Raw genomic sequence first — 27,666 nt, 5'->3', positions numbered from 1 at the left:
TTCTTAGACATTCTTTTTTTCTTTACTGCTATCATAAGATTTTTTATTTTTGTAGCACGTTTCTTTTTATAACCCATTCCTATTTTTCTTTTAGCTTTCATCGCGTTTGTTACTGCTACGCTACAATTTTCTCCTTTTTAGGAGTATCTATAGCTTTAAATCTTTCCCAAGCACGATTTTCTAACACTTCATCAGCTTTATGTCTATCGTTTAAATTTTTACTAGATGCATACGCAATATCGTGATCACGACAAGCAGTATCCAGTGGATTTATTCCTATGTCACCACGATTTAATCTTTTTTTTAATTTTGTACCTGGCCCACAAAACTGATGACCTGGAACATGGGATTCAAACGGAAGACTATTTATAAGAGAGTTTACAATACCTTTACCAGTCTTTTTCGATTTACACTTTCGAGTTGAATGCATCATCAATAACTGAATATAAAATAAAAATCTTCGAGTATTTATAAGAAAATGGATTTAATTGAACAGAAAGATAAATTAGAAATAATAAACGTAGATGTACAAATATCGAAAAAACCATCAAGACATGGTTCGTTATTACCTGATACTATACGTGCTATATTAGTTGGTCCTAGTGGATCGGGTAAAACAAATATAATGTACAATCTAATCACACATGAAAACGGGTTAAGATTTGAAAATATTTATTTATACTCTAAAACCTCTAATCAAGAAAAATATGTTTTGTTAAAAAAAATAATGGATGATATACAAGGTGCTAATTTGTTCATATTTACAAACGCAGATAAAGTTATAAAACCTAACTTAACTAAGAAAAATTCTATTATAATTTTTGATGATGTAATATGTGACTCACAGTCTGTTATTAGAGAATACTTTAGCATCTGTAGACATTCAGGTGCTAGCTCCGTATTTTATTTAGCACAAACATATTCTAAAATACCAAAACAGTTGGTAAGAGATAACTCAAACTTTTTAATAATTCTGAAACAAGATGATATGAATTTACGTCATATATTCAATGATCATTCATCGACAGATATGGATTTCTCAGAATTTCGGAAAATTTCTCATTTATGTTGGAATCAAAGTGATTATGGGTTTATGGTTATTGATAAAACTCGATAAATGAATGAAGGAAGATATAGATGTGGTTTTCATACGTTTATTAAAATAAAATAATTATATATAATATATATATATATATATATATATATATATATATAATGTGACATTGTTATTATCTACATAGTCTTGCCAGTGGTCATACGATACAGTAATATTGAGTTTATTATTTACTATGAACAAAGAAAAAGTTTTGCTGAAAAATTTAATAATATCAAAAAAAAATATTAAACGAAAAATAATGGAAATGAAACGTGGTATTATAGATTCAGATAACTATTTCCGTGAAGCATTTAAACCAATAACTGAACCACTCAGTACAAAAATAGAAAAAAATACATCGTGTAACTTACAACTAGCTGATTATAAAAATGCAGAAACCTCATACACTAGTGGAGAAAATGAAGATGATGAATTAAATTCGACATTTGTAAATTTTTTTGAACGTCCTAAATCACAACGTTATGATAAATCTTATGGTTTACATTATGATAGAACTAGTGATTCTTACAAAATAGGAGATTACTCTGTAACTTTTAGCCATGGTAACTTACAGCTGCTACTATCCATGGACATTAGGACTACAGTCTTTATTATGTGAGAAAGAACCAAAAAATACAACTATACAAGATATGGAATCTTATTACGATATTTTGAAAACTTCTCGAGTTCATTTAAAAGCGGATGGGAAACCAAAAACCTCAAAGTTTCATAAATGGGCGACCGTTGTAAAACCTCTCTACGAAAAAATGAAAAATGAAGAAAAACAGTTAAACGAAGAAATAGTTAAGATTAATAACTCTAGAGCTCCTCGGATAAGCTTTAAACAATTAAACGAACATTTATCTAGTTCGAGTGCTAAACGTAGTAACGTTCATAATAATACAACCATAACAAATGAACCATTTGATTTTAACTCTACAGCAAACAGTTCTATGTCTGTAGATCCTCCAGTTGAAAAGATGTTTAATTTTACTGCATCACCACATGCTAAGAAAGGTTCTGGTTTATATAAAGATGTAATACCTCAAACACAGTTAGTTTATTATGATGATCCAAATGAATTAGTAACTAGATTAAATCTTTTAACATCATCACAAAGAGTTGGTAATACTGGCGTTAGTAATGAAATCATATCTATTTTAGAAGAATTACGTGAGAGGAATATTATAGTATAATGGCAACCTTAGAGGATATAGCTAATGAGCTACATCGACCAGCGAGAAAAATATTTCCTAGACGTAGCGTAGTTACACTGTTTAAAGATGATCTCTGGCAAGCTGATTTAATAGACATGCAGTCACATTCTAGACAAAATAAAGGTTTTAAATTCATTTTAATCATAATTGATACATTTACCAAGTATGTATGGGTAGAAGCATTGATAAATAAAACAGCGGAGGAATGTACAAAAGCTATGTTTAATGTATTGAAAAAAGCTAATCCAAAATTGTTACAGACAGGTAATGGTACAGAATTTTATAATAATCAATTTCAAGATTTAATGAAAAAATATAAAATTAAACATTATAGTTCATTCAGTGTCATTAAGTGTTCAATTTGTGAACGTGTAATACAAACTCTTAAAAATAAAATATATAAACATTTTACTGCAACAGGTACATGGAATTGGTATAATACAATATCAAAAATTATACAAAACTATAATAATACAAAACATAGAACAATTAAATGTACACCAAGTGAAGCTCGAATGGATGCAAACAAAATTAAACTTAACACACATACAAATATCAAACATTATACAAACCAAAATTTAAAATTAATGACAAAGTAAGAATATCTAAATATAAACATATATTTGATAAGGGATACACACCAAATTGGACGACAGAAATATTTACAATTTCAAAAATTTTACATACAAATCCAGTAACGTATCAATTAAAAGATGAATCGAACAATATAATCTTAGGTGGTTTTTATGAACAAGAAATTAAATTAACTGATTTTCCAAACACCTTTCTTGTTGAACGTGTTATAAAAAAAGTTGGGAATAAAATGTTTGTCAAGTGGTTAGGTTTTGATACAAGTTATAATTCACGGATAACGTTGTCAGATATATTAAAATAAAATTTTATATTATATTATTTTTTATCTTATTATTATATTTTACCTTTTCACTGTTTTTCTTTGATAACAATAAAAATTTGTTTATTTACATGAAACATTTAACAATTAAAACATTATATAATACTGATATATAGCGCTTTTTGTTTATTTCGATTGCGGATATATAAAGTTTTTTAATTTATAGTGGCCATAAGCCAATGTATTAATCCCATCATCCATTATATAACGTTTATCATCGTTAGCACTAAGAACAAGCTTAGTCATAGTTTTCGAATGGACAATATGTTTATTGGATTGAATAAAATTCATTTTTCTATGAGTTTGTTTATCCTCAACAGTTATATGGTTTATAAATGCATTTAATATATCCATGTAATTTTCAAATCTCATGTGATTTTTAATTATATACTTTTTTACACCTTTTGCTTTTTTTTCCTCAACACTATGTACAGTTTTATACGCATATAATTTCGGTCTTAATGAGACAAATTCTTTTAGAATTATTCCTTTCATTTCATCCTTAAAATATCCGGGTTGATTTTTATGTGTCTCACTGAAACAATAATGGTCTTTAGGATAATTAGAAGTATCAAAATATGGTAGTAAACTATTTTTTAAATCATCGAAAAAATTTGTTGTTTGGATAGCGTATACCAACGAATCAGTATCTGAATACAAAGAACTAATTTTAGCACCATATTTTTTTTTCATTACATTATAATGAAAGTCATACATAAATGTTTTTGAAACATCTAAAATTGCGAATCCTACATAAATTGCCTTGTCAAATTTAATGATTTCCTTACGCTGATGAATAGCTATAAGATTCTCAGTGTATATAGTTCTGTCTTTAAAATTAGTTTTAACCATTAATTTCCTAGATTTTTTTGCTGATGAAACAAGTTTTATAGAAGTTCTTGCGCGAACATTTTCCATACATTTACCGAAAACGCTATTGATTAACAACTTCCAAAAATTTTTTTCAAACTCGTTTTTAGCTTCAACTCTCATAGTTGTACACAATTCAATGTATGATGCCATCCATTTGCTTTGTGAAAAGCTAATAGCTCGATGAATTTTTGTCACTTTAATACCGTTTAAAATCGCCTGTTTTAAGTTTTTATAATGTACTATATAGTTTTTTTTTGATGATAATGTAGTAAGCAATTTCTTAGCTTTAGAATTAGGAGGACACTCATTAATGGGTAAAAATAGGAAATCATTATGACTTTTATGTAAATACTTAGGGTACTCGATATCGACTTCTAATATATACCCAACTTCTGAATCATCAGCAATTTTAGTGACATCGATATTGAGATCATTAACCCACTCAAAATCTTTGAAAGGCAATTCTGTTAACATAGATTTACCATACAAATTTACACAGTCAAGATATGTAATCCATGTGATTGGTTCATTCGAATTATAGTCCAGTCCTTCAATATTTGGTATATTTGCTTTAACATATCTTTTAGTTGATTGACAAATGCCCCCCCGGATTGAGTTTTCAAAAAAGAGGAGCATGTTGTAATCCTTTTACCTTTCCAATTTTACCTTAGTGTACTTAAGCATACAATCAAAAGCAAATCCAGGAGCAGTCATGTAATGAGCAGGATCTAATCTGAGAGTAGATAAACATAAGTCTCTAAAATTTTCAAACACGTCAGCCAGTATGGTAACGTCAGTCTTTAAATAAAGATCGCTATACTCACCTAAAGTTTTTATATCGAATGTCCGCCATATATTTTTAGCATGCATATAATCTTTATCGCTTATTTTTTCGTCTGTCAAAGAGTTATAAAATTCAGACTTTGATGGTAAAAAAGTATCATCTAATTTACTCCAACTATCGACATATTTATAAGGGAAGATTCCTTTTTGAGTGACTAGATCTAATGCTTTCATGGAAAAATTTTTAAGAGTTTCTCTAAACCTCAACTTATCTTCAGATAAATTTAATGCAAGTTTACTTAATGATTCGCTCATGAAACGGAATGTATCGACAAATTTAATACTAAATATATGTGCGATTTCTTTACTAAAGGATATATATTTTTCTGACGAATTAGGAATAACGTGAATATCTTTATCATTACAACCAAGTTCCCGAATTATGAAATGACTATCGTACGATAAATTATGGAAGAAAATTGGTACGAATGAGGGGTTAATTATTTCAAAATTACATTGAAGACAAAGACATTGTCTATATTTACCAGTAAAATGACAGTGATCTCGAACTTTAATTAAATTATTATTTTTAAAATGTCTCGAACATTTTCCACAAAACTTAGTATTTTTAAAATTACTTTCTTCTTCTTTAGTTAATTTATTCATCGGTTTATTTGTTTGATAAATTTTATTAATATTATTTCCAATAACAATCATATTTTCCATAAATTTTTTTGCAGCATTTTCACCTCTATAAATTACCACCTTTCTCGGAATTTTGAACTGTTTTACTAGTTCTTTTGATATAACAGCATAGTTAACTTTGACATAAAACCCATAGCTCATAATTTCATGTAAATGTGTAGCATAAGTTTTAGATTTTTCGCATCTATTAAATTCACTAGACTTATTTTTAGGAGTTAAAATACATTCAAAATCTGCATAAATAACAATTGGTATTCTCTGTGTATTTTTATAGTTTTTAAAATAAATAAAATCATCATCCCCCTTTTCAAACATTATTGGTCTCCCTAATTGGTTCTTTCTACAATTATGCTGGTGTTCACTCAACCCTTTCTTACCCCAAAGTTTGCTTTTACATGGCTTTTCACTAAAAGTAGTAAAACATCTTTAACAGATAATTAATCTGGAACAGTTTTTAGTTTTCTGACTTCTAATAAATCTTGAAAAATTTTTTATATAACAATAATGTGATGTGTTATTATTATTAAACAAAAGTAGATCAAAATGTTTTTTTCTTTCAGTATTACAAATATATAGAGGGAAAATGTGTTTTTTATCATTTAAACTATAAATATTAATTGATACATTATTTATACGTTCAAATTTTTTTATCTGACTGATTGGTGTAGGAAAATCTATACATTTAAAATCTAAGCCACTTTTTTTTCTAACATTTCAAAATATTTCTTATTAAAATAAGTTTTATTTGAACGATTATCAAACTTTGATAGTATTGAATATTTAAAACATTTAACATCATTATTTTTTACATTTATGACTGCTCTTTTATCTTTGATATATTCAGGAAGATCTAGATACGTTCCTCCTCTGAGAGGATTTACTATATTAATTCTCAATTGTAATGCATCTATTGTTTTAAGTGACCAGCCAGAAGCTTTTGCTAAAAAATCATCTTCTTCACTTAATAATTTATTGAACATCCCATTCAGTAATTTATTAAAATCAGAGGAATTACATGCAAGTGTATTAGAGGTTTTAAATGCTATATCCTGTACTTCTTGTGTGATAATTCGTTCATATACACTATCTACATATAAATTAAATTTTATAGATGTTTGTAGACATGATTCCCTTAACTTTGGAATTATTTTGTCTAAAGTATAGTTAAAAAAAAGTGTGTAGTCTAAAAATTTTAAATTATTCTTAACTATAAAAGTTTTTGAACATTTTTTAAATCTTTCAATTTCAAATATTCCTTCATCAGCATATGTCATTCGCTGACGTTTTGTCACCATTTTTCTTTTCATAATTAAGCTGAAAATAAATTAAATGAAAAAAAAAATATAATAAACAATAATAATATTGTAATCACATTATTAATATAAATCATACAATATTTAGCAAACGTAAGCAACTAGTTTTAAAAAAAAGAAATTAAAGAACTTAATTATTATTTAATAAATCATATAGGTATGATAAATGTGATATACAACTTAGTTGACATCGATAACCTATATGATTTGATTCGTCATAATCAGCTTTAATTTCCTTTTTTTTTTTTAATAAATTTTCCCTAGTCGACTTCAGGTTTGCTTTTCTGATTTTAATATTAATATCGTAAATCATTTTTTTAAATTTTTTCTCTTCTCTTTCACCATATTTCTCATTTTCAGCCTGTTGTCTCAATACTCCATTAATTTCTTTTTCGATGTATGATGTCATGTTTCTGTAAATTATATAGATTTTTGCAAACTATCTGCTAGTAATAAAATATTAAAATAGTAACACGCATCATCATTAAATAATAATTGTTTTTATTTTTACAAGCAAAAAAACATAGCTATAAACATAAAATTAAAATCATAATTTATTAGAAAAGTAAATGTCATGAAATGTTTGAGAACGTATCATCATATCCATACTATATCTTTCTCCATAACAGATTTCCATTTTTCTAACATAATCAATATATTTATTACCATATTTATTACCATATTTATTAAATATTTCTCTTTTATTTTCTTTTAAAGAAAACAATTTATCTCTTAATTGATTGATTTCAAATTCATTTGATGATGAACATATCCTGATTAAATAAATGTTATGTTTTATTTCTTTAATTTTTTTATTAATTTCTTTCGTTTCTAATATATTATTTTTATTATCTTCAATATTCCCTAATCTTAATGATTCCATGGTTTGTAAATTATATTGATATTTATTCATAAGTTCATCTTTGTTTTTTGAATCCATTGTCTGTAATATTATTTCAAATTCATTAATGTTAATACACAGTATGTTAAATCGTAGAAACATAGACGGAAAAATCTAATTATAAAATATGTTAAACAACTGTATTGTATATAATTTAATTTTTATCTGAATTAAATTAACTTTATAAAAAATAAAAAAATGAAGTTTAAAAATGTAGGTACACATATTATATATTATAACTGTGTATTTGTTGTGTACTAAATTTATTTTTCTCCTGTCTAATGTTAAATGAATACATACAATTTGTCATAGATAGATATATTTTTTTATATCTAATAGCAGCCAGTCTTATTGGATACTTATTAGAATTAGAATATTATACTACCTATTTAAATTATTAAAAGTTAACTCAAATTGAGATATTTTTATGTAAATATTGAATATTATACTATGAAGTTTAAAAAATATAGGTACACACATCATATATTACTTATACCTGTGTATTTGCTGTATTATAAATTTATTTATTTTTCCCTTGAATAATGTTAAATGAATACATAAAATTTAATAAAGATAGATGGAAAAATGTAATAAAATATATTAACCAACTGTATTGTACACAATTTAATTTTTATCTAGGAATTAAATGGACTTTATAAAAATATTATCATGAAGTTAAAAAATGTAGGTACACAAATATATTATATTACTTATAACTGTATACTTGTTATACACTAAATTTATTTTTTCCCTTGAATAATTTAAATGAATACCTACAATTTAATATAGAAAAAAATGTAATAATCTAATATATTATTAAGCAACTTTATTGTATATAATTTAATTTTTATCTAAATTAAATGAACTTTATAAAAAGATATAATCATGAAGATTAAAATGCAGGTACACATATTATTATATATTACTTATAACTGTGTATTTGTTGTATACTAAATTTATTTTTTCTCCTGTCTAATATCAAACGAATACATACAATTCGTTATAGATAGCTATATTTTTTATATCTAATAGCAGACAGTCTTATTGAATACTCATTAGAATTAGAATATTATACTACCTATTTAAATTATAAAAACTTAGCTCAAATTGAGATATTTTTATGTAAATATTGAATATTATACTATGATATTCATGAAGTTTAAAAAATATAGGTACACAAATATATTATATTACTTATACCTGTGTATTTGTCGTATATTAAATTTATTTTTTTCCCTTGAATAATTTTAAATGAATACCTACAATTTAATATAGAAAAAAATGTAATAAAATATATTAACTAACTGTATTGTAAATAATTTAATTTTTATCTAAATTAAATGAACTTTATAAAAACATAATCATGAAGATTAAAATATAGGAACACATAATATCATATATTACTATAACTGTTCTTATAAATATGATGTTAACATTTTATCATATAAACATAGATAATATTATCATAAAACTATATTATTATAATGATGATGTGTTTAAATCATTGTTATTCAGTTTCTAGTTTTTTTTTTAAAAAAATAGGAGTAAAGATTAAAAGTTTTAATAAAATAATAAAATAGGTACTTACATAGTTAGTGTTGAAGTATTCTAAGTCTGACTGTTGACTGTTTTCTGAGTCTGGCTGACGGTTGCTATTGCTGTTGAAGATGTTTTTACGTTTTTGATGGTCGGCAACTGTTTTGCTGGAGAGTCGAGGATGGTTGCTGTTCTGATAGCTTCTTGGTCTGTTAGTGCTGCTGGTGAACTGATGATTTTATGTTTAAAAATTCGGTGTTTTATACTAAAGTTTAACCCTCTCTTTGAACGTTGAGTATTAGGTACCTCTCATAATCCTGAGGTACATTATATTACTTAATACCATTCTCTTTTGTCCATGTAAGAACATGTTTGTAGTCTTTCATGCAAATTCTTATTACATTATTATATGAGAAGTCTATTTGAATATATACATTCTAATTTATTTTAAATTATATTTGATATTTTAACCAGTTCATATAATGTCATGTTCATATATAATCATTTTTTTTTTTTTGGAAATGTTTTTTCAGGTCATTGCTATTAACCTTTAACGTTTTTATATCTGAAATCCGGTTCATACTAATTATTTTTTTGATTCTAATAAATGTTAATATTATATATATATATATTATACTATTATTATTGTTCATATTATTAAAAATGTTTGTTGAAAAGTCTTTTGAGGTCATTAACGTTGTTATATCAAATCTGATTTTCAAGGCGGGTGATTATTTTAGATCCTGTTTCTTTAATAATTCATATAATGCCACTTGTGTTCACAGTGGCGTAAACTGGGTGGTGCAAATGTGGCACATGCACCACCACATCTAAAATGTGGTGGTGCAAAGGTATGTTTTTGCACCACCAGAAAATCATTGAAATTTTATACCTATATTTCATAATATTACCATATTATTTCGCGGTTATTTCATTAGATATCGTACAAAAACAAATTCCCGTATCCATATTATCAATATAAAAACCTATTATCTTGTCCCATCCACTACCTAGTACGCGGTCTTAGAAGACCGTGACCTAGTATGTCGTATCTACCGTGATTATTATCAATTGTTATCAATTTATCATGAATTAACCATAGTTCATGTTTGTTATTAACGTTTTACCGCCAATACAGACTATATTGTGTTATCAGTAATCGCATTAGATTGCATTATTTGCATAGTACTTTCTTAAATCTTTTTAATATTTTACTATTTTAGTATTTTACACTTACACGATTCAAGTTCACAAACTCATGACAGTTTAGTGTTTCTACTTTCATTTTTCACTGAAAGATTTTAATTTTGTATCTGTAATCTGTTGGTTTTTTTTTTTTGTCTAAAAATGAGTGAACCGAAAAAAATGAAGACACTTAAAGATTTTTTTAAAAACGAATCTGTTAATAGTAAGTTAACTGTACTTCAAAGTATTATATTATAGTCAATTATAGAAAAACATTTAAAAATTCCATTTGTATAAAATATAGGTGCTATAATCAACCAAGACTTGTCTCAGAATAATCAGAATCTCTTTCCTGGTCCAAGTTCTGAAAATGATACCAAATTGGGTAAATAGTATTATTCTCTATTCTCATGTGTTTTAAAAGCCAAATAATTTAATTTTTATTTGTGTGTGTTACTATTTATATGTACATTTTATGTTTTAGATGTTATAAAGCTAACTATGTGTGATTAACAATTGGTGCTGTTGAAATTTATTTATCCTTATGTTTAAGTTTAATAGTCTTAAAACCAAATATTTAATGTAGAGATTAAATTAATCTGATTAATTTTACATGTACTTTATTATTTTTATTTGTGTATAGTGAATTTGTTTTTTTTTTTAGAATAACTAACAGTAAAATTAAAAGTATTCTGTGAACACAGTCAATCTTACTATGGTATATAATGCAAAATCAAGTCAATTCGGTTTAAAATGTTTAAATTAGTCATTTATTTTAAAGCTTGAAAATGTAAAGATTGTTGTTGCATGAATTATATGTTTATGTGTATTTAAAAAAAACTGGATGCTTTATGGTTTAGATGTTTAAATGCATTTACCTACCTAAGATGGATTCAAATAATATATTATATTAAAGTTAAAGGTATATAATATCTTAATGTTATATTTCTTAATTTTTCATAGAATCTGAATTGAACTCTAGTGATGACCGTGATCCAGCATTGAATAAACATGCCTATAGTTTCATGAAAAAAAATTTTGGACCATATCAACCAAGAGACTGTAAATTTCCTAAGGTTAATGGTAGGGTATTCAGAGTTGAGTGGTATAGTTTATATAATTGGTTAGAATATAGTGTAATAAATAATTCAGCTTACTGTTTTTATTGTCGATGTTTTCCACCAACAAATAAAAATGCTGAAGACTCATTTACATTAATTGGTTTTAAATCTTGGCATAGAGCTAATAAAGCTTTTTCCAATCACGAAAAAAGTATTTCTCACAAAGAATCTTGTGCAAAAATGGCTGGATTTCATTCAAGCAATCAGGTCGGAAGCATAGCAACAATAATTGATACCAAATATAAAGAATCAGTCAAAAAAAATAGACAGTACATCACAATTTTGTTAGACAATTTATTATTCTGTTGTAGACAAGGGATACCTATCCGTGGCCATGATGAATCCATTGAATCATCAAACAAAGGTAATTTTATTGAGTTATTACATCAAGTAGCTAAATATAACAACGTTCTAAAAGAATATTTTATTGAGAAAGAACATAATTATACTTATACAAATGCACTTTATACAAATAATTTCATTAATATAATGTCAAATCAAGTATTTAAAAACATAACAGGTGATATAAAAAATGCAAAAGTATTCAGTATTTTAGTTGATGAAACCCAAGATCTTTCTTGCCACGAACAAGTGTCTATAGTTATACGCTATGTAGATAAAACGTTTAAAATTCATGAAGTGTTTTATGGTTTTTATAAAACTGATAGGACTGACAGTAAAACATTGGCAAATTTAATTCAAAAAATACTTTTGCAAAATGGTTTAAAAGTTGAAGATATACGTGGCCAATGTTATGATGGGGCAGCTGCCATGCGTGGTACATATAATGGAGTACAAGCTAGAATTCGTGAACTAAATCCTCTGGCATTCTATGTGCACTGCCATGCTCATATATTAAATTTATGCCTGGTTGATCTTACAAAACAAGTGGCTTGTGTAAGAAATATTTTTGGTACCTTACAGTCATTGTATAATTTTATCAAAGCATCGTCTAAACGTAACGAAATATATGAAAATATGTGCTTAAATGCATCTAAGGTAAATGGACCGAAAAGCTTAAAAAAGTTATGTGAAACGAGATGGAGTTGTCGCACTGATGCTTTGAAAGCTGTATATTTAAATTTTAGTGAGATCATTGAAACACTAGAACACATATATGAGAATGATATAGTGTCAGGAGGTGAAGCCAAAAGTTTAATTAATAATATATTAAACTTTGAATTTATATTTTGTTTATTATTTTTAAAAAATGTTTTTGAACAAACTCATATTTTATCAAAATATTTGCAGTCGCCTAGCATTAACTTTTCTACAGCAAAAAATATGTGTAACAGTACTTTAGATGTATTAAAAGAACTAAGATCAGATGTGAAATTTGAATATAAGTGGAATGAAGTTATTGAAATGGCTGATAAATATCAAGTTAAACATCCTAAATTGAAAAGAAAAAAAAGCATTCCTCTCAAACTAGGTGGTGGTGAAAAACAGTCAAATAGTATCCTAGTTAAGGACAATTACCGCATTACCATTTACTTTAAAGTTTTAGATGTAATAATACAAGAAATGGAAAATAGATTTAAAGAAAATCATATGGATATTATAAGTGGATTAAGTGAAATATTTATGTCAGAAGAACCAACTGAGGATCTATTAAAATTAGTTAGTGACACATATAACTTCAATACACATGACTTAAAGACAGAGTTGACAATTTTTAATAGAATGTTTAACCAAAAATATGACAATACTTCAGTATCTGAAAAATTGGAAGCAAAAATAGATTATATAAGGCAAAATGATATTCAAAAAGGTTTTCCATTAATAACAGAGTCTTTAAAAATATTTTTAACCATACCAACTAACACAGCAAGTTGCGAACGTTCATTTTCCTGTCTAAAGAGGTTGAAAACATATCTTAGAACGACGATGGGGCAAGAGCGTTTAAGTAGTTTAGCTAATTTACAAATTGAAAAAAATTATTGCATTGATTTCGACCAAGTAATTGATGAGTTTGATGCAACATGTCTTGAAAGAGGACGTCGACTCAGTTTAAAATAAAACATTTTTTATTGTTATATAATTACAAATAATAAAGGTTTTACTGTTAAAATAATTCTTATTGATTAGTTTTACAAAAAAAAAAAAAATGTTTTTTGGGCGGGGATTTTTAATGGAAATAAGTATTGGTGGGTTAGAAAATAAAATATGTCTTTGCACCACCAGAAATTGAGGCCAATTTACGCCACTGACACATGTAAAACAAGTTTGTAGAAAGGTTTTTCAAGTCATTGCTATTAACATTAGCATTTTACATATAAAATTATTGTGGTAGTGGCTAATATCTGTGTATAAAAAGCCAGTGTAAAACCATTAACGTTCATCAGTCTCAAGATTTCAATTCAGTCCTCAACACAGTCTACAACGCAGCTCAAAAAATATCTTATAGAACATCAATTATTTCTTCAGAATCAGAGGTAAGTAAAGTTTTTTTAAAAACCAAATAACAAATTGGAGGTCAGTCGTAACACTACTCAACGTTATGGTTATAATTATTAAGAAACATAAAAAATAAAATATGTTTCTTTTAGATATCGGTTATAAAACCACTTGTACATTTTTTAAATAAAAAAAAAATATTATTTTTATGATCCATAGAATGAACATTTCAGTGAATCCGTTGACTCTAAAGCTAAACCGTTAGCATCAACATCTAAAACAAAAACCACTTTAAAACGTGGTGTTGAGAAGACGAATGAAAAAAAATCTACAAATAAGAAGCAGATGAAAATGGTTAGTTAAATTATTTTTTATTATAAATAAAATATATATATATATATATATATATATATATATATAAATTATATTTTTCATTTATAGAATGCATCATACAGAGACAATGTTGGTGATCGTTTAAGATCAGAAGAATATGATGAGGAAGTTTTCAATTCGCTAACTTTTCGACAAGGTGACGGTTTAATTACGATAAAAACTACATTTGAGGAGAAGCCAACAGATTACTGGGTGATAACACATTATAAATGTTCAAATATTGAAAATGTTCCGGTTAAGGATAGGTAAATAATTTATAATTAATTTACTTTTTTTAAACTATTGTTAATCTTTTTCAATAGGTATTTTTATTATCACTTCATTTCATGATTTAAAAAAATAAATAAATATAATTATAGGTGGAAGTTTAGTGAAGCTGGTGTTAAGTTGTATACAAGCGAAAAGTCAAAAGACCAGACATTGAATGTAAGCTTGAATCAGACCATACAGTCAATATTTGACACGATGCTACAAGACCCAGGACGTCGTACAATCAAAAGTAAAATAATAGGCTAATTATTATATGTTTATTTTAAAAATGAGTTTTTTATTGAATAAACAATACAATATATTATATAAATATTTGTTTATTTTATACTATTAAATCCTGAAGTATTAAGTCTGACATTGTATTAAAATGGTATTGTAATATTTCATATAGGAATGATGTGTCATCGTTTTGCAGATGAGTGTAATAACTAAAATCATAGTTTTGTATAATATACTGGTTTGTGAATTCATTTCTCTGGCAACTGATAGGTAGACCACGGACATCGTTCTTTATTAGATCGTAAGCTGTGTTAAATGTAGCTTGGTAACTTGGTAGACGTTTCTGTTTTTCTGCAATGTAGAGATATACACAATGTTGAAGCTGTTTAAGTCTACATAAATCTATATGTGATAAAGTGATATTATAATCATCATTGATATGTAAAGTAATTGAACTCTGCATAACATTAGTTGAATATGTAAAGTTATCAGATATTTTTGTTCGTCTACATCTGGTGTGTAAATTATTAGTAATTGAAATGTAATTAGATTCAGACATGAGTGTAAACCATTGTTCTAAGTTTAAAGTAATTATCTTCTTTGATAATTTACATTCTAATAACACAATAATCGAAATTTGTTTATTAATTAATAGTCCAACCGTAACACTCTTCTTACTATAAGGACGAATATCGAAAGTTGATTTGGATACGATTATAGGTAGAACCATGATGAATAATATTTATAATAATGTTTCAGATACCTACCAATGTAGAAAATCTGGTATAATGTAACTGATGGAACATATACTTTGAACTGAGGTTTTTTTCCTCTGTTAACATATTATATACTAAATCTTTCATAAATGAAGAAAAAAAAAAAAAAAAAATGTGAACGTACAGTTCAGTAGATTAGTGCATAGTAAAGAGGGTGGGATATTTATACCTATACTTACTTACCTGAAAACATGACATTATTTTAAATTAAACTTAACGCACTAATCCACTGAGCTATACGTCCACGAGATATTAGATTAAAAACTAACACATATAAGTTGTTTATAATATTTTTTTTATTTATTACAACATATAATGAAAGAACATGATTTAGCAAACGGCGTAGGACCTAGTTTCACAATTACAAATATATTCATTGTTACAATATTTACTTAACACTTTTTGAACAAACTGATTTCCCTTCATTAATAATACATATATACACTTTGGATTATATCTGCAATGTTCAATCCAAACGTCATCTTCTCGTTTCCAATTATGAAGAATAAGTCCACAACAAAAGCATTCGACGATATCTTCTACTCCTGTATATTTTAACCCACATTCAGCTAGAGCATATTTATTTTGAAAACAATTTAAAGGAAAATGTTCGAAAGATCTTAATCTTGAATAAATTGAAGTATATCCTGGATGGGTTGGAACTGAATTATTTCGTATACGATGAACTAATGATTGAAAATCGCTTGTAAGTTTTGGTAAATTCATTTCTTTAATTAATTTAAATAATAACTTGAAAAAACACAACTCGAATACACGACGGATCAGCAGTAACTAAATGTAAAATTATTAACTTGCAACTAAATAGTAGAAATTAATATATAAATTTTTAAAAACTAGAACAGTGTAACCAACATGATTAAAAACATAAAAACAATCTCCCTGTAATTTTTATAAAAATTAGCGATATTTGATTGAAAAAATTAAAAAAAACGGGGAAAAATAGTTGATACGGTAAATATTTTCGTGTAAGGCGCAAATAGGTGGATAATCTTGTGTAATCACCGTATTGTGTTACGCGGTAAATCAGAGTGCTCTAAGCGAGAATTTTCCCATTGAAAAAAAAAAATTACCGTGGAAAAGCTGGCTGTGAACATACAAATATATACTACTCGTATATTTAAATATTTAAAGGGAACATTTAATTATGGTTTAATTTATGATTCTAGTGTAACACCAAAGTTGCGTGGATATAGTGACGCAGACTATGCTGGTGACACAACAACGAGACGATCAACATCAGAATTCATTTTCATGATGGGAGATGGAATCGTAGCATGGTGTTCACAAAGACAAAAATCGGTAGAACTTTCGACTACTGAGGCAGAATACATAGCGCTGAGCCAATCTATACAGGAACTCACTTGGTTGACGCTACTTATCAGTGATCTTCTGGAGCCACAGGGAGATACACCTGTTTTGTATGCAGACAATCAAAGCGCCATCAAACTAGTGAAAAATACAGAATACCATAAGCGAACAAAACACATCGATATTCGCTATCATTACATTCGTGAGAAGTTCAGTGAAGGGATGTTTTCTCTGGAGTATGTGCCAAGCAAGGAGCAGTTAGCTGACATATTGACTAAGCCAACTCCACGACCAAGATTCCAGGAACTCAGGGAGATGATGGGAATAAGATATATTAATTCTAAGTTAGGGTATATTGTTTAAGGGGAAGTGTTGAATGTAAACAACACACCCTATAGTGGTAACCCGTCATTTCGTCGCGGTAATTTTGTCGCACGTCAATTCGTCGTGGTCAATTGGTCGCAAGACAATTGGACGCATACGACATTTCGTCGCGTGTAATTTCGACGCATGCTACATTTGGTTGTGCGTCATTTTATCGCATATATTTATATAGGTATATAGCTAGTGTTATATAAAATAGATTATCTTGTCTTTTTGGGTAGGAACATTTAATAATATAATATAAATAATAATTCTATAGTATCTTTACAATTTAGTGGTGTAGTACCTTCTTTATCATTTATTTTTATTTCAGTAGGTAATTCATTATTTGGTTTTTACGTGAGTCTTTATCGAATATTCGAATTATTACAGTGTACCTACTCATCAATCATAACGAGTCTCTACTCTCTAATCTCTATCGATTATAGCGTTATACAGTACCGTATTACGTCTACGTATATATACGTCTTGCTATAACAATTAATAATTATTATATATTTTATAAAATATAAAAATTATGACTTTACAATTTATAAAAAGTCAACGAGGGTATGATCTTTTAATTCACGACAAAAAAATATAATGATTCATCTATTAGATTAACATTATTTTAAGATTTATACATTAGTATGACAAATATATATAACAATAAGCTAAAATGACTGATATGTAATTTTACATTTTATAAATACAAATATATATAACAATAAGCTAAAATGACTGATATGTAAAATTATTATTATTATTTAGAATATACCTATATAAATATATGCGATAAAATTAAGCGCGACCAAATGTAGCATGCATCGATATTACACGCGACGAAATGTCGTATGCGTCCAATTGTCTCGCGAATTGACGTGCGACAAAAATACCGCGACGAAATGACGTATATCCCCTATAGTATGTAGATTATAAGTAAAATTATTTACACTGTAGTACAGCAGACGCTGAATAGGCATTTTGTATTACTAGCATCATATTCGTTCTATGTAGTAGCCTGTAGGACGATTAGTCATTGTTTTATATTACGCCTCGGAGCACTATAGTTATTCGTATCAATTATACATATTATTATTATATTATTAAATATATCCGATCTTATTATTATTTACCTTTAGCTTCTGTGTATCTGGTGTACTTCAACATAAACAATAAAACAACAGAAAATGTACTAAAGTATTTGGCAATAGTTGGAAATAGGTATCGGGGGTTTAAAATTTAATTTAAATATTGCTTACGAGTATTATATTTTTTCAATTATTAAATTTCTTTATTTTGTATTATTTTTTTTTTTTGATATTATAACCTTTTTTTATTATTTACGTTAATTTTTAAATTTTTTTTAAATAACATTTTTTTAATATTATTAACTTTTTGTATTTTTATTATTTACGTAATACATTTGGCAATGTCGCACCCAATTTCACGCGCAATCGTGTTTCTGGCACTGCGTGCAATCGTATACCTAAAAAGGTAAAACGCGCGCAATCGTACTCCGCCGTTGCGCTCAAATATTTTCACATCTGACAGTGATGTGGGAAACGAAATTCCATCGAAATTCTATTTTATCTATGTGTTGATAATAGTTAACACCAACACGATATTTAGGTTGTTCTGTGACATGTTTTGCCAATATGGCCCATTTAAAACATTGCTGATCCGAATTTTGAGGATTGATTGTCACCTTTTTTTCAAATCCTAGCTAGTAGTGGCCAATATGATGAACCCGACATTGGTCAAAATGTATATATTCCTAATAACATTCCATCGATGTGTTGGAATGAAAATCCAGAACCCTTGATAGTGTATTCTTCTTCCTCGCATTTTAGTTTATTAAAACCTTCTTCCAAAATTGAGAGTACATTACCATACACGAAAATCTCCCTGGCCGAGGTTTTAAAAGCTCTATTCTGGGAGGAATTTTCCACGTTAGGTCTACTATATGTGTTCTCAATTTTCAAATCAAACTTAATTGGTAGATTGTGAGTATTAAAGGTCTCTAACAATGCAGGTGTGATGGACTCGTAGAACTCTAAATATTTTTGTATATTATTCAGATTTTTATAATAATACCATACGACCTTACGATTATGGGCTGATTGAGTTTTTTCGAATCCTATTGAATTTGATTTCTGAAGTCTAACTTTTTTTGCTATTACTGCAGTTTGAGTATTTTCTATGTGCATACATTTACTACCTATCGTTGTACAACAATCTAAAATTATAAATATATATAAGTTACTTTTTGAACGCTAGTAGAAAATAAACATTTCATTTATCATGGGGTGACTAGACCGAAATTATTAAGTATAAATTAACTCTGATTATTCTCTAGTTAAAATAATGTATTCGTATAAAAACTAACCTTGCTCAGTATGTGTATTTTCAAATTCATCCATCACATCCATACAGAGATCATCCCCATCTTCAGGTATTAATTTATTAATTTTTTCATTTAACAGCATAGTATTTTGGTTACATGACCCAGCTGGTATGTCAGGGACATATTTTCCAGGAGCTATTTCTATATCGCTAGTATTGCCTAAAAAAAAAAAAAAAATATTAAAATGTAGGATATAATAAATGGTTAAAATAATAAAAATCTTACTTGTCACATTGCATAGCCTTCTTCAGCATTGTCCAGAATCTTAACGCACATATCATCATACCCATCGTTAAAATCTCCGTTTGACTCATCAGACCTATTCGGAGTGATCTCGATATTATCTTGAACGCGAGCAACAGCTTGTAAAATAAATATTTAATTTAATTTTTGTAAAAAAGATATACTGTTAATAAAAGTCCATCGATAGATTCCAAAATATAACCACTACCCTTTGCTACATAAATTTCCTCCTCGTGTAATAATGTAGTGAACGCCTCATCTATATTAATAAAGTTATATCCGAATCAATAAAGATTGGCCTAGCCGATGTCTTGAAAAACCTGTTTTGTGAAGAGTATTCTACATTAAGCTGACTGTACGATGCTTCTAGTTTAAATTTAATTTAATTGGCGATATGGCAACAATTGATTTTAATAAATCAACAAGTTCTATTTTTAATGATTGGAAAAAATAAATATAATTTTCGAAATTGTTTATATTTTTAGCGTAATACCATATGATTTTCCAAACGTATGCGAATTTAACTTCAACAAAGCCTTGTTTATTAGCTACATCCATTCGAGCCTTTTTTAATTTAATGCGGAATGCTGTGTTTTCAACGCTTTCCCCCTACCGTAGCCATATAAGAATCTACTTAAAAATAAATAGAAATAAATAGCGAAACCTAGCGAAAATAATAATAATAAAAAATCTTACTTTTCGTATTGCATAGTCCAGCACTTTCAGCATTATTCAATACTTCTACGCACATTATGTCGTTAAAATCTTCGGACGGTATATTATACATATCTTTAGGCTGTAATCCTGATGGCTAGTCTGTTGTACTGAGAGTGATATTGTTTTCACCCCGGGGCGGTCGCACGTGACCAAGAGCTTGTAAAATAAATATCAAATTGAATTTTTGGAGAAAAAAAATATATTAAAATAAACATACCGTGAATATTTTTCATATGTCTGCTCAGATTAGAATTGGTACTTAACGTAGCATTGCAAATAGAGCACGAAAAGCGAATTCCTTGGTGTATGATTTTGTGTCTAAGCAAACTATCTTTACGCGTGAACGTCGACGGGCACTGGTCACAATTAAACATGTTGATTAAAGTATAAACGTTTAAAAAATTAATAACACTGGGAAATATTCGAAGACGAAGCGTATACAGTGGTTTAAAACGTACTGACGGACTGTGGGTTCTTTTCAGAATTTATATAGACGAAATATATCGGTTTAGTGGAAGGTATTAATATCGGGTTTAATGTGTTTTTCACTAATAGGTATTTTAATATCGAAAAATTTAATATATCCCATCTAATGGCAGGAAATGTCTCCTATTGTTAAGATGGTATATTCATTCGGATTCTTTGTAGTTTTGTGTACGCAGCTGCAAGCTATTAGTATCCGAATGACCGCTGGACATAATATGACAAACTAATGACCTGTATACTCCGTGTGGTTTAAATATTTTTTAAATTTATTAAATTTATTAAATCAAGATATAATATTTATGTTTTCTATGGTTAAATCAGTGAAAATATATTATACTATATTATGGTGAGGTGGACCAGTGGTAATTAATATCGCATAGACCTGGGTTCGATACACGGACAAATTATTTTACAGTTTTTTTTTTTTTTCCAGCGGTTGGGCATTTATTTGTCATGATAACATAGAAATCACCTAATGGCAAGAAAAGTTTCTTATTTTCAATACAGTGATAGCACCTTTCAATAATAATGGTTTTTGCAAGGTAGTATATTTAATGTTTAATTGATCTACTCCTAATATCGAGACATCACACTTGTGAACGGATATGTATTGTCCTTTAATCGATATTTATGTTTATAATCAAATAATAGGATACTTTGCAGTTTTGTGTGCGCAGGTTCATGGTTCATATTTTGTCCTTTAATCGTAGCGCTGCTGTCTATCGCTTAGTGGTGATAGACTTGTTATATTTTTCATATAAAATTATTTTTTCGTTCATTAGTCTACTTTCAGTCATATACGCATAAACATATACAGGGTGATTTTTTTATCATGAACCAGTTAATATCTCGGTAAGTATTAGGAATTTTAAAATAATTTTTTTTTTAAACTTTCTAGGTTTTACTATTTTACACTGTGTTACAATTTTCATAATTTTAACTACCTCCCTTATTAGATAAAACACTATCAACTTTAGATTTTCAAATGGTAATACCTATTTTTAATAACGAAAATCTATAAACATACTGAAAAAAATAATTTTAACGTTTACAGAATTTTATTTGAGTAATTAGTTTGCGACTTATTAATGCTTAAATATTCGTTCAATTTGCTGCTACTGGGCAATTTTACAAACCCAACAGTAAAAACCAGAAGTCAAAATGAAATTTTATCTCAATTTAACAATACCCATAACGGTCATTATCGATAATAACAAGATAGATAAACAATACCAATAAAAAAAAAAAAAAAAAAAAAAAAGGTGTCTTATCATCACTCCCACCCGAACGCCAAGTGTCGGTGAACGACTAGCTACTATCTTAAATCGTGCGACTAGCCAGCAGAAGCGCAGCTGTATCAGCTATAAAGTATAAAAATAACATTTTAACATTTTACACTTTACCATCATGGTTACAAAATATATCACTGGTTACTGATTCCTGGTATACGATCTTATCACGTATTAGTAGATAGACGATAATAAATGTCGGTAAACCGTTTCTGAAAACATGTGGTTAATCGTTATTCGTTAATGTTAGTTTTCCATTATCAAGTATGGAATATTAATTATAAATTAATTACTATTCTTTGACTGTTTAACCAAAGAAAACGTTTTAAGTAAATACTATGTTATGTCGTTATGTGTATTATTTAAAATATAAATTTAAAGGTTAAGCCAATTATTCCAATGCATACCATACCACGAATAATAATACGTATCTTAATTCGTGATGCATACCTGTTATATTTTTTGATCGTGTTTTAATGTTGTATTTTGGTTAACAAATTTGAATTTAATTAAAAATATACCTCTTTCCAATCAGTAATATTATAAGGTATTTGGGAATCAGATTTCGTACTTTGCCGACACCTTATTTGTATAATTTATTGGTAAGTTCAATCCAAATTTAATATATTAGAATTTTATTTATTTTTTTATTAAATGATTTATACATATTATTGACAAATAATAACCATGGTTCAAATATTTTAATTTTATTTCAGTGGCAATTAGTAGAGTTTATATGATTAATCAAAAAATACAATGAACTATATGACTAGAAAGCTTAATTTGACCAGCAATTAATGCAAATTTACATTGCTTGCTACTGGTATCCGATGACTATAAATTAATATGGAATAAAAGAATAAAATATCCATATTTCTTTACATATTATATTTTAATCTTTAAACAATCTAAACAAATTATTATGTAAGTATGAATTTTTTTTATAAAATAAATAATTTGATATTTATCATAATTTTTGCTTATATTTTAGAAAATTAATTTTGTTTTCTTTCAAATTTCAATTGCAATTTGTAGTACTAACTTTTAATTCAAATATTTATAACAAGATTGGATGAACAAATACAATTTGTTATTGTGGTTAGTCACAGCATAGTACATCTCAACTGATAACTTAATAAGTATGGATAAACAATTTTTTTATACAATAAATCATTTCTATAAATAACTTAATGTTTTTTTTTCAGTTTCATTCAGATGAAAAAAGAAAACAGCGCAGCATCAAGACCGCAACTACTTCTATATTTGTAACATTTGTTGATTGTCACATTAATTGTTAATTTTATGTTTAAATAATTAAGTTAAGTTAAGTTATTGATTTACTATTTTCTATAATTAGGGCTATGGAGTTTTTATTAACCTAAATTGGTAAATTGAAAATTTTTTTTGAATACGGTAGTGCCAGTTTTACGTAATATTAAAAGATTTTTATATCATAAAATATTAATTAAAAATTAACATAATTTCAAAAATAAGTGTAAAATTGAATAATTTTTTAAAACATCCATAGCCCTAAAAATATGTTGCAATCTAGAGTAGATAATACATATAAAGTATGTTTAATGTTCATTTAATTTTTATTAATTTATCTAGGGTAGTGGACATGTTAAGTGTTAATATTTTTTATTAGTTATGACCTTACCCAAATCCTGCAATAACTTGCACTACGGAAATTTGTTCATACTCTAGTAAAATTATTGATAACTAATGTGTTTATTTCCTTAGATAATTTAGTAATGAATTAATGTCCATTATTTGTCTATTCACACACAACTACACAAGTTATTTTTAATATGAAATGCAAATTATACACTATATAAAAAAAATATCCCTGAATATTTAATATTTATAAATGGAAAGTCGGGTAGGCACTATGAACAACAGGCCCTGGGCCTATAGCCTCGCATCAGATTGACTCACTTCCTCAATGCACAAAACATGTAATCAAAATGACTTACCTATTCTATTTTTTTTTTTTTTTAGTATACACAGATTGATTTGTAATTATTTATTTTTAATGAAATGAAAACCTTAAATGACAGGAGCTTTGTAAACATATTATATAACTTAAAAAAAAAAAAAAAGGAATGTGTGAATAGACCTTTAACTACTTTAGTCTTGGCTCTAAATCTTGAATCCAAGTACATAAATAATACATTTTTATCTGCATATTTATAAATTATTTTTCTAAATACATAGAAATTGTTGATTTACTTTGTTTTAAAATGAATATATGTTATCTGTTTAGTATAATCATTTACTATAGAAATTAAGATACACCATACTGTTTTTAAAAAATATTTATTTTGTAATTTACTCGTCAATCTGATATAGAAATATAAATTATATTAAATAAACACATATGTATTATGTATAATTAACAAATAATAAACTTAAATAAATTAACAAAATATACAACATAATATCTTCTTAACATAAAGCATTGGGTTTTCCAAATTTATTTAATTTTAGTTATCTAAGTTACATACCTATATGTATACCTACATATCAATATAAAACATAATTGATTTAATGATGAATATGACATGTTTCACACACATAAAAAAGATAAAGGTACCTATCTATCTCATACATTTATAGTACTATTGGTTTTTCACATTTTATCTGTTCTCCATTGAGTTAACATCTCACAGAGTTACTTTTAAATACATATATTACTTTTCTGTTAAATACAATTTTTTTTCATTAAAAAACATGAGTAAGATGGATGAATTTCCAAGTTCATATGAACAATTTTTAAAAGTTCATAAAAAAACAGTATCTGATGTGTCCGAATCAGAATTTTATAAAGAAGGCTATTTGTCCATTGTTGTTCAGTTGGAGTCTTTAATGCAAGTAAGTTTTACTATTTAAAATGAAACATAATTAGTAGGGCTCATACTAAGATCATTTTAGAAGAATTTAGTATACATAAAAATATTTTTGAAAATATTTTATCAGAAGCTACATATATTGGAGACCACAAACCAAAGTTTGATGGACGAAAATAAAAGACTGGAGCAAGAAATTGAAACACACATAGAGGAAATAGGATGTGCTGAAATACAATTAGTAATTATGTTTCATTTTAAATAGTAAAACTTACTTGCATTAAAGACTCCAACTGAACAACAATGGACAAATAGCCTTCTTTATAAAATTCTGATTCGGACACATCAGATACTGTTTTTTTATGAACTTTTAAAAATTGTTCATATGAACTTGGAAATTCATCCATCTTACTCATGTTTTTTAATGAAAAAAAATTGTATTTAACAGAAAAGTAATATATGTATTTAAAAGTAACTCTGTGAGATGTTAACTCAACGGAGAACAGATAAAATGTGAAAAACCAATAGTACTATAAATGTATGAGATAGATAGGTACCTTTATCTTTTTTATGTGTGTGAAACATGTCATATTCATCATTAAATCAATTATGTTTTATATTGATATGTAGGTATACATATAGGTATGTAACTTAGATAACTAAAATTAAATAAATTTGGAAAACCCAATGCTTTATGTTAAGAAGATATTATGTTGTATATTTTGTTAATTTATTTAAGTTTATTATTTGTTAATTATACATAATACATATGTGTTTATTTAATATAATTTATATTTCTATATCAGATTGACGAGTAAATTACAAAATAAATATTTTTTAAAAACAGTATGGTGTATCTTAATTTCTATAGTAAATGATTATACTAAACAGATAACATATATTCATTTTAAAACAAAGTAAATCAACAATTTCTATGTATTTAGAAAAATAATTTATAAATATGCAGATAAAAATGTATTATTTATGTACTTGGATTCAAGATTTAGAGCCAAGACTAAAGTAGTTAAAGGTCTATTCACACATTCCTTTTTTTTTTTTTTTAAGTTATATAATATGTTTACAAAGCTCCTGTCATTTAAGGTTTTCATTTCATTAAAAATAAATAATTACAAATCAATCTGTGTATACTAAAAAAAAAAAAAAATAGAATAGGTAAGTCATTTTGATTACATGTTTTGTGCATTGAGGAAGTGAGTCAATCTGATGCGAGGCTATAGGCCCAGGGCCTGTTGTTCATAGTGCCTACCCGACTTTCCATTTATAAATATTAAATATTCAGGGATATTTTTTTTATATAGTGTATAATTTGCATTTCATATTAAAAATAACTTGTGTAGTTGTGTGTGAATAGACAAATAATGGACATTAATTCATTACTAAATTATCTAAGGAAATAAACACATTAGTTATCAATAATTTTACTAGAGTATGAACAAATTTCCGTAGTGCAAGTTATTGCAGGATTTGGGTAAGGTCATAACTAATAAAAAATATTAACACTTAACATGTCCACTACCCTAGATAAATTAATAAAAATTAAATGAACATTAAACATACTTTATATGTATTATCTACTCTAGATTGCAACATATTTTTAGGGCTATGGATGTTTTAAAAAATTATTCAATTTTACACTTATTTTTGAAATTATGTTAATTTTTAATTAATATTTTATGATATAAAAATCTTTTAATATTACGTAAAACTGGCACTACCGTATTCAAAAAAAATTTTCAATTTACCAATTTAGGTTAATAAAAACTCCATAGCCCTAATTATAGAAAATAGTAAATCAATAACTTAACTTAACTTAATTATTTAAACATAAAATTAACAATTAATGTGACAATCAACAAATGTTACAAATATAGAAGTAGTTGCGGTCTTGATGCTGCGCTGTTTTCTTTTTTCATCTGAATGAAACTGAAAAAAAAACATTAAGTTATTTATAGAAATGATTTATTGTATAAAAAAATTGTTTATCCATACTTATTAAGTTATCAGTTGAGATGTACTATGCTGTGACTAACCACAACAACAAATTGTATTTGTTCATCCAATCTTGTTATAAATATTTGAATTAAAAGTTAGTACTACAAATTGCAATTGAAATTTGAAAGAAAACAAAATTAATTTTCTAAAATATAAGCAAAAATTATGATAAATATCAAATTATTTATTTTATAAAAAAAATTCATACTTACATAATAATTTGTTTAGATTGTTTAAAGATTAAAATATAATATGTAAAGAAATATGGATAT

General features: G+C 26.7%; 4 protein-coding genes and 1 pseudogene across 5 annotated transcripts; 4 read left to right on the top strand and 1 right to left on the bottom strand.

Moving 5' to 3' along the window:
• Window positions 1–478: 478 nt before the first annotated feature.
• LOC149061681 (uncharacterized) lies at window positions 479–1,121 on the top strand. Its single transcript, XM_089217965.1, has 3 exons — window positions 479–611; window positions 768–943; window positions 1,029–1,121. The coding sequence occupies exons 1-3, from the start codon at window positions 479–481 to the stop codon at window positions 1,119–1,121; spliced, it is 402 nt and encodes a 133-aa protein (XP_089074091.1).
• Window positions 1,122–1,746: 625 nt separating this feature from the next.
• LOC149061680 (uncharacterized) lies at window positions 1,747–2,292 on the top strand. Its single transcript, XM_089217764.1, has 2 exons — window positions 1,747–1,978; window positions 2,039–2,292. Exons 1-2 carry the CDS (start codon window positions 1,747–1,749, stop codon window positions 2,290–2,292), a joined length of 486 nt encoding a protein of 161 aa, XP_089073890.1.
• A 2,885-nt stretch (window positions 2,293–5,177) lies between these two features.
• LOC149061679 (uncharacterized) lies at window positions 5,178–9,555 on the bottom strand (annotated as a pseudogene). The gene is made up of 2 exons (XR_016189442.1): window positions 9,390–9,555; window positions 5,178–6,901 (listed from the first exon to the last, which is right to left on the bottom strand). The product of XR_016189442.1 is annotated as an uncharacterized LOC149061679 (transcript).
• Window positions 9,556–10,122: 567 nt separating this feature from the next.
• On the top strand, window positions 10,123–13,779 carry LOC149061678 (zinc finger MYM-type protein 1-like). Its single transcript, XM_089217515.1, has 3 exons — window positions 10,123–10,745; window positions 10,827–10,907; window positions 11,007–13,779. The coding sequence occupies exon 3, from the start codon at window positions 11,548–11,550 to the stop codon at window positions 13,660–13,662; it is 2,115 nt and encodes a 704-aa protein (XP_089073641.1). The 5' UTR covers window positions 10,123–10,745; window positions 10,827–10,907; window positions 11,007–11,547; the 3' UTR covers window positions 13,663–13,779.
• Window positions 13,780–13,809: 30 nt separating this feature from the next.
• On the top strand, window positions 13,810–14,949 carry LOC149061677 (uncharacterized). The gene is made up of 5 exons (XM_089215069.1): window positions 13,810–13,871; window positions 13,961–14,078; window positions 14,260–14,394; window positions 14,482–14,678; window positions 14,793–14,949. Exons 1-5 carry the CDS (start codon window positions 13,810–13,812, stop codon window positions 14,947–14,949), a joined length of 669 nt encoding a protein of 222 aa, XP_089071195.1.
• Window positions 14,950–27,666: the final 12,717 nt, after the last annotated feature.

Source organism: Diuraphis noxia, unplaced genomic scaffold, assembly GCF_037042655.1.
Source record: "Diuraphis noxia isolate RWA-SAM2 unplaced genomic scaffold, SU_Dnox_SAM2 contig0001, whole genome shotgun sequence".
Lineage (NCBI taxonomy): Eukaryota > Metazoa > Arthropoda > Insecta > Hemiptera > Aphididae > Diuraphis > Diuraphis noxia.
Note: the sequence above shows the minus strand (reverse complement) of the source record. Positions and strands in the feature narration are given on the sequence as shown.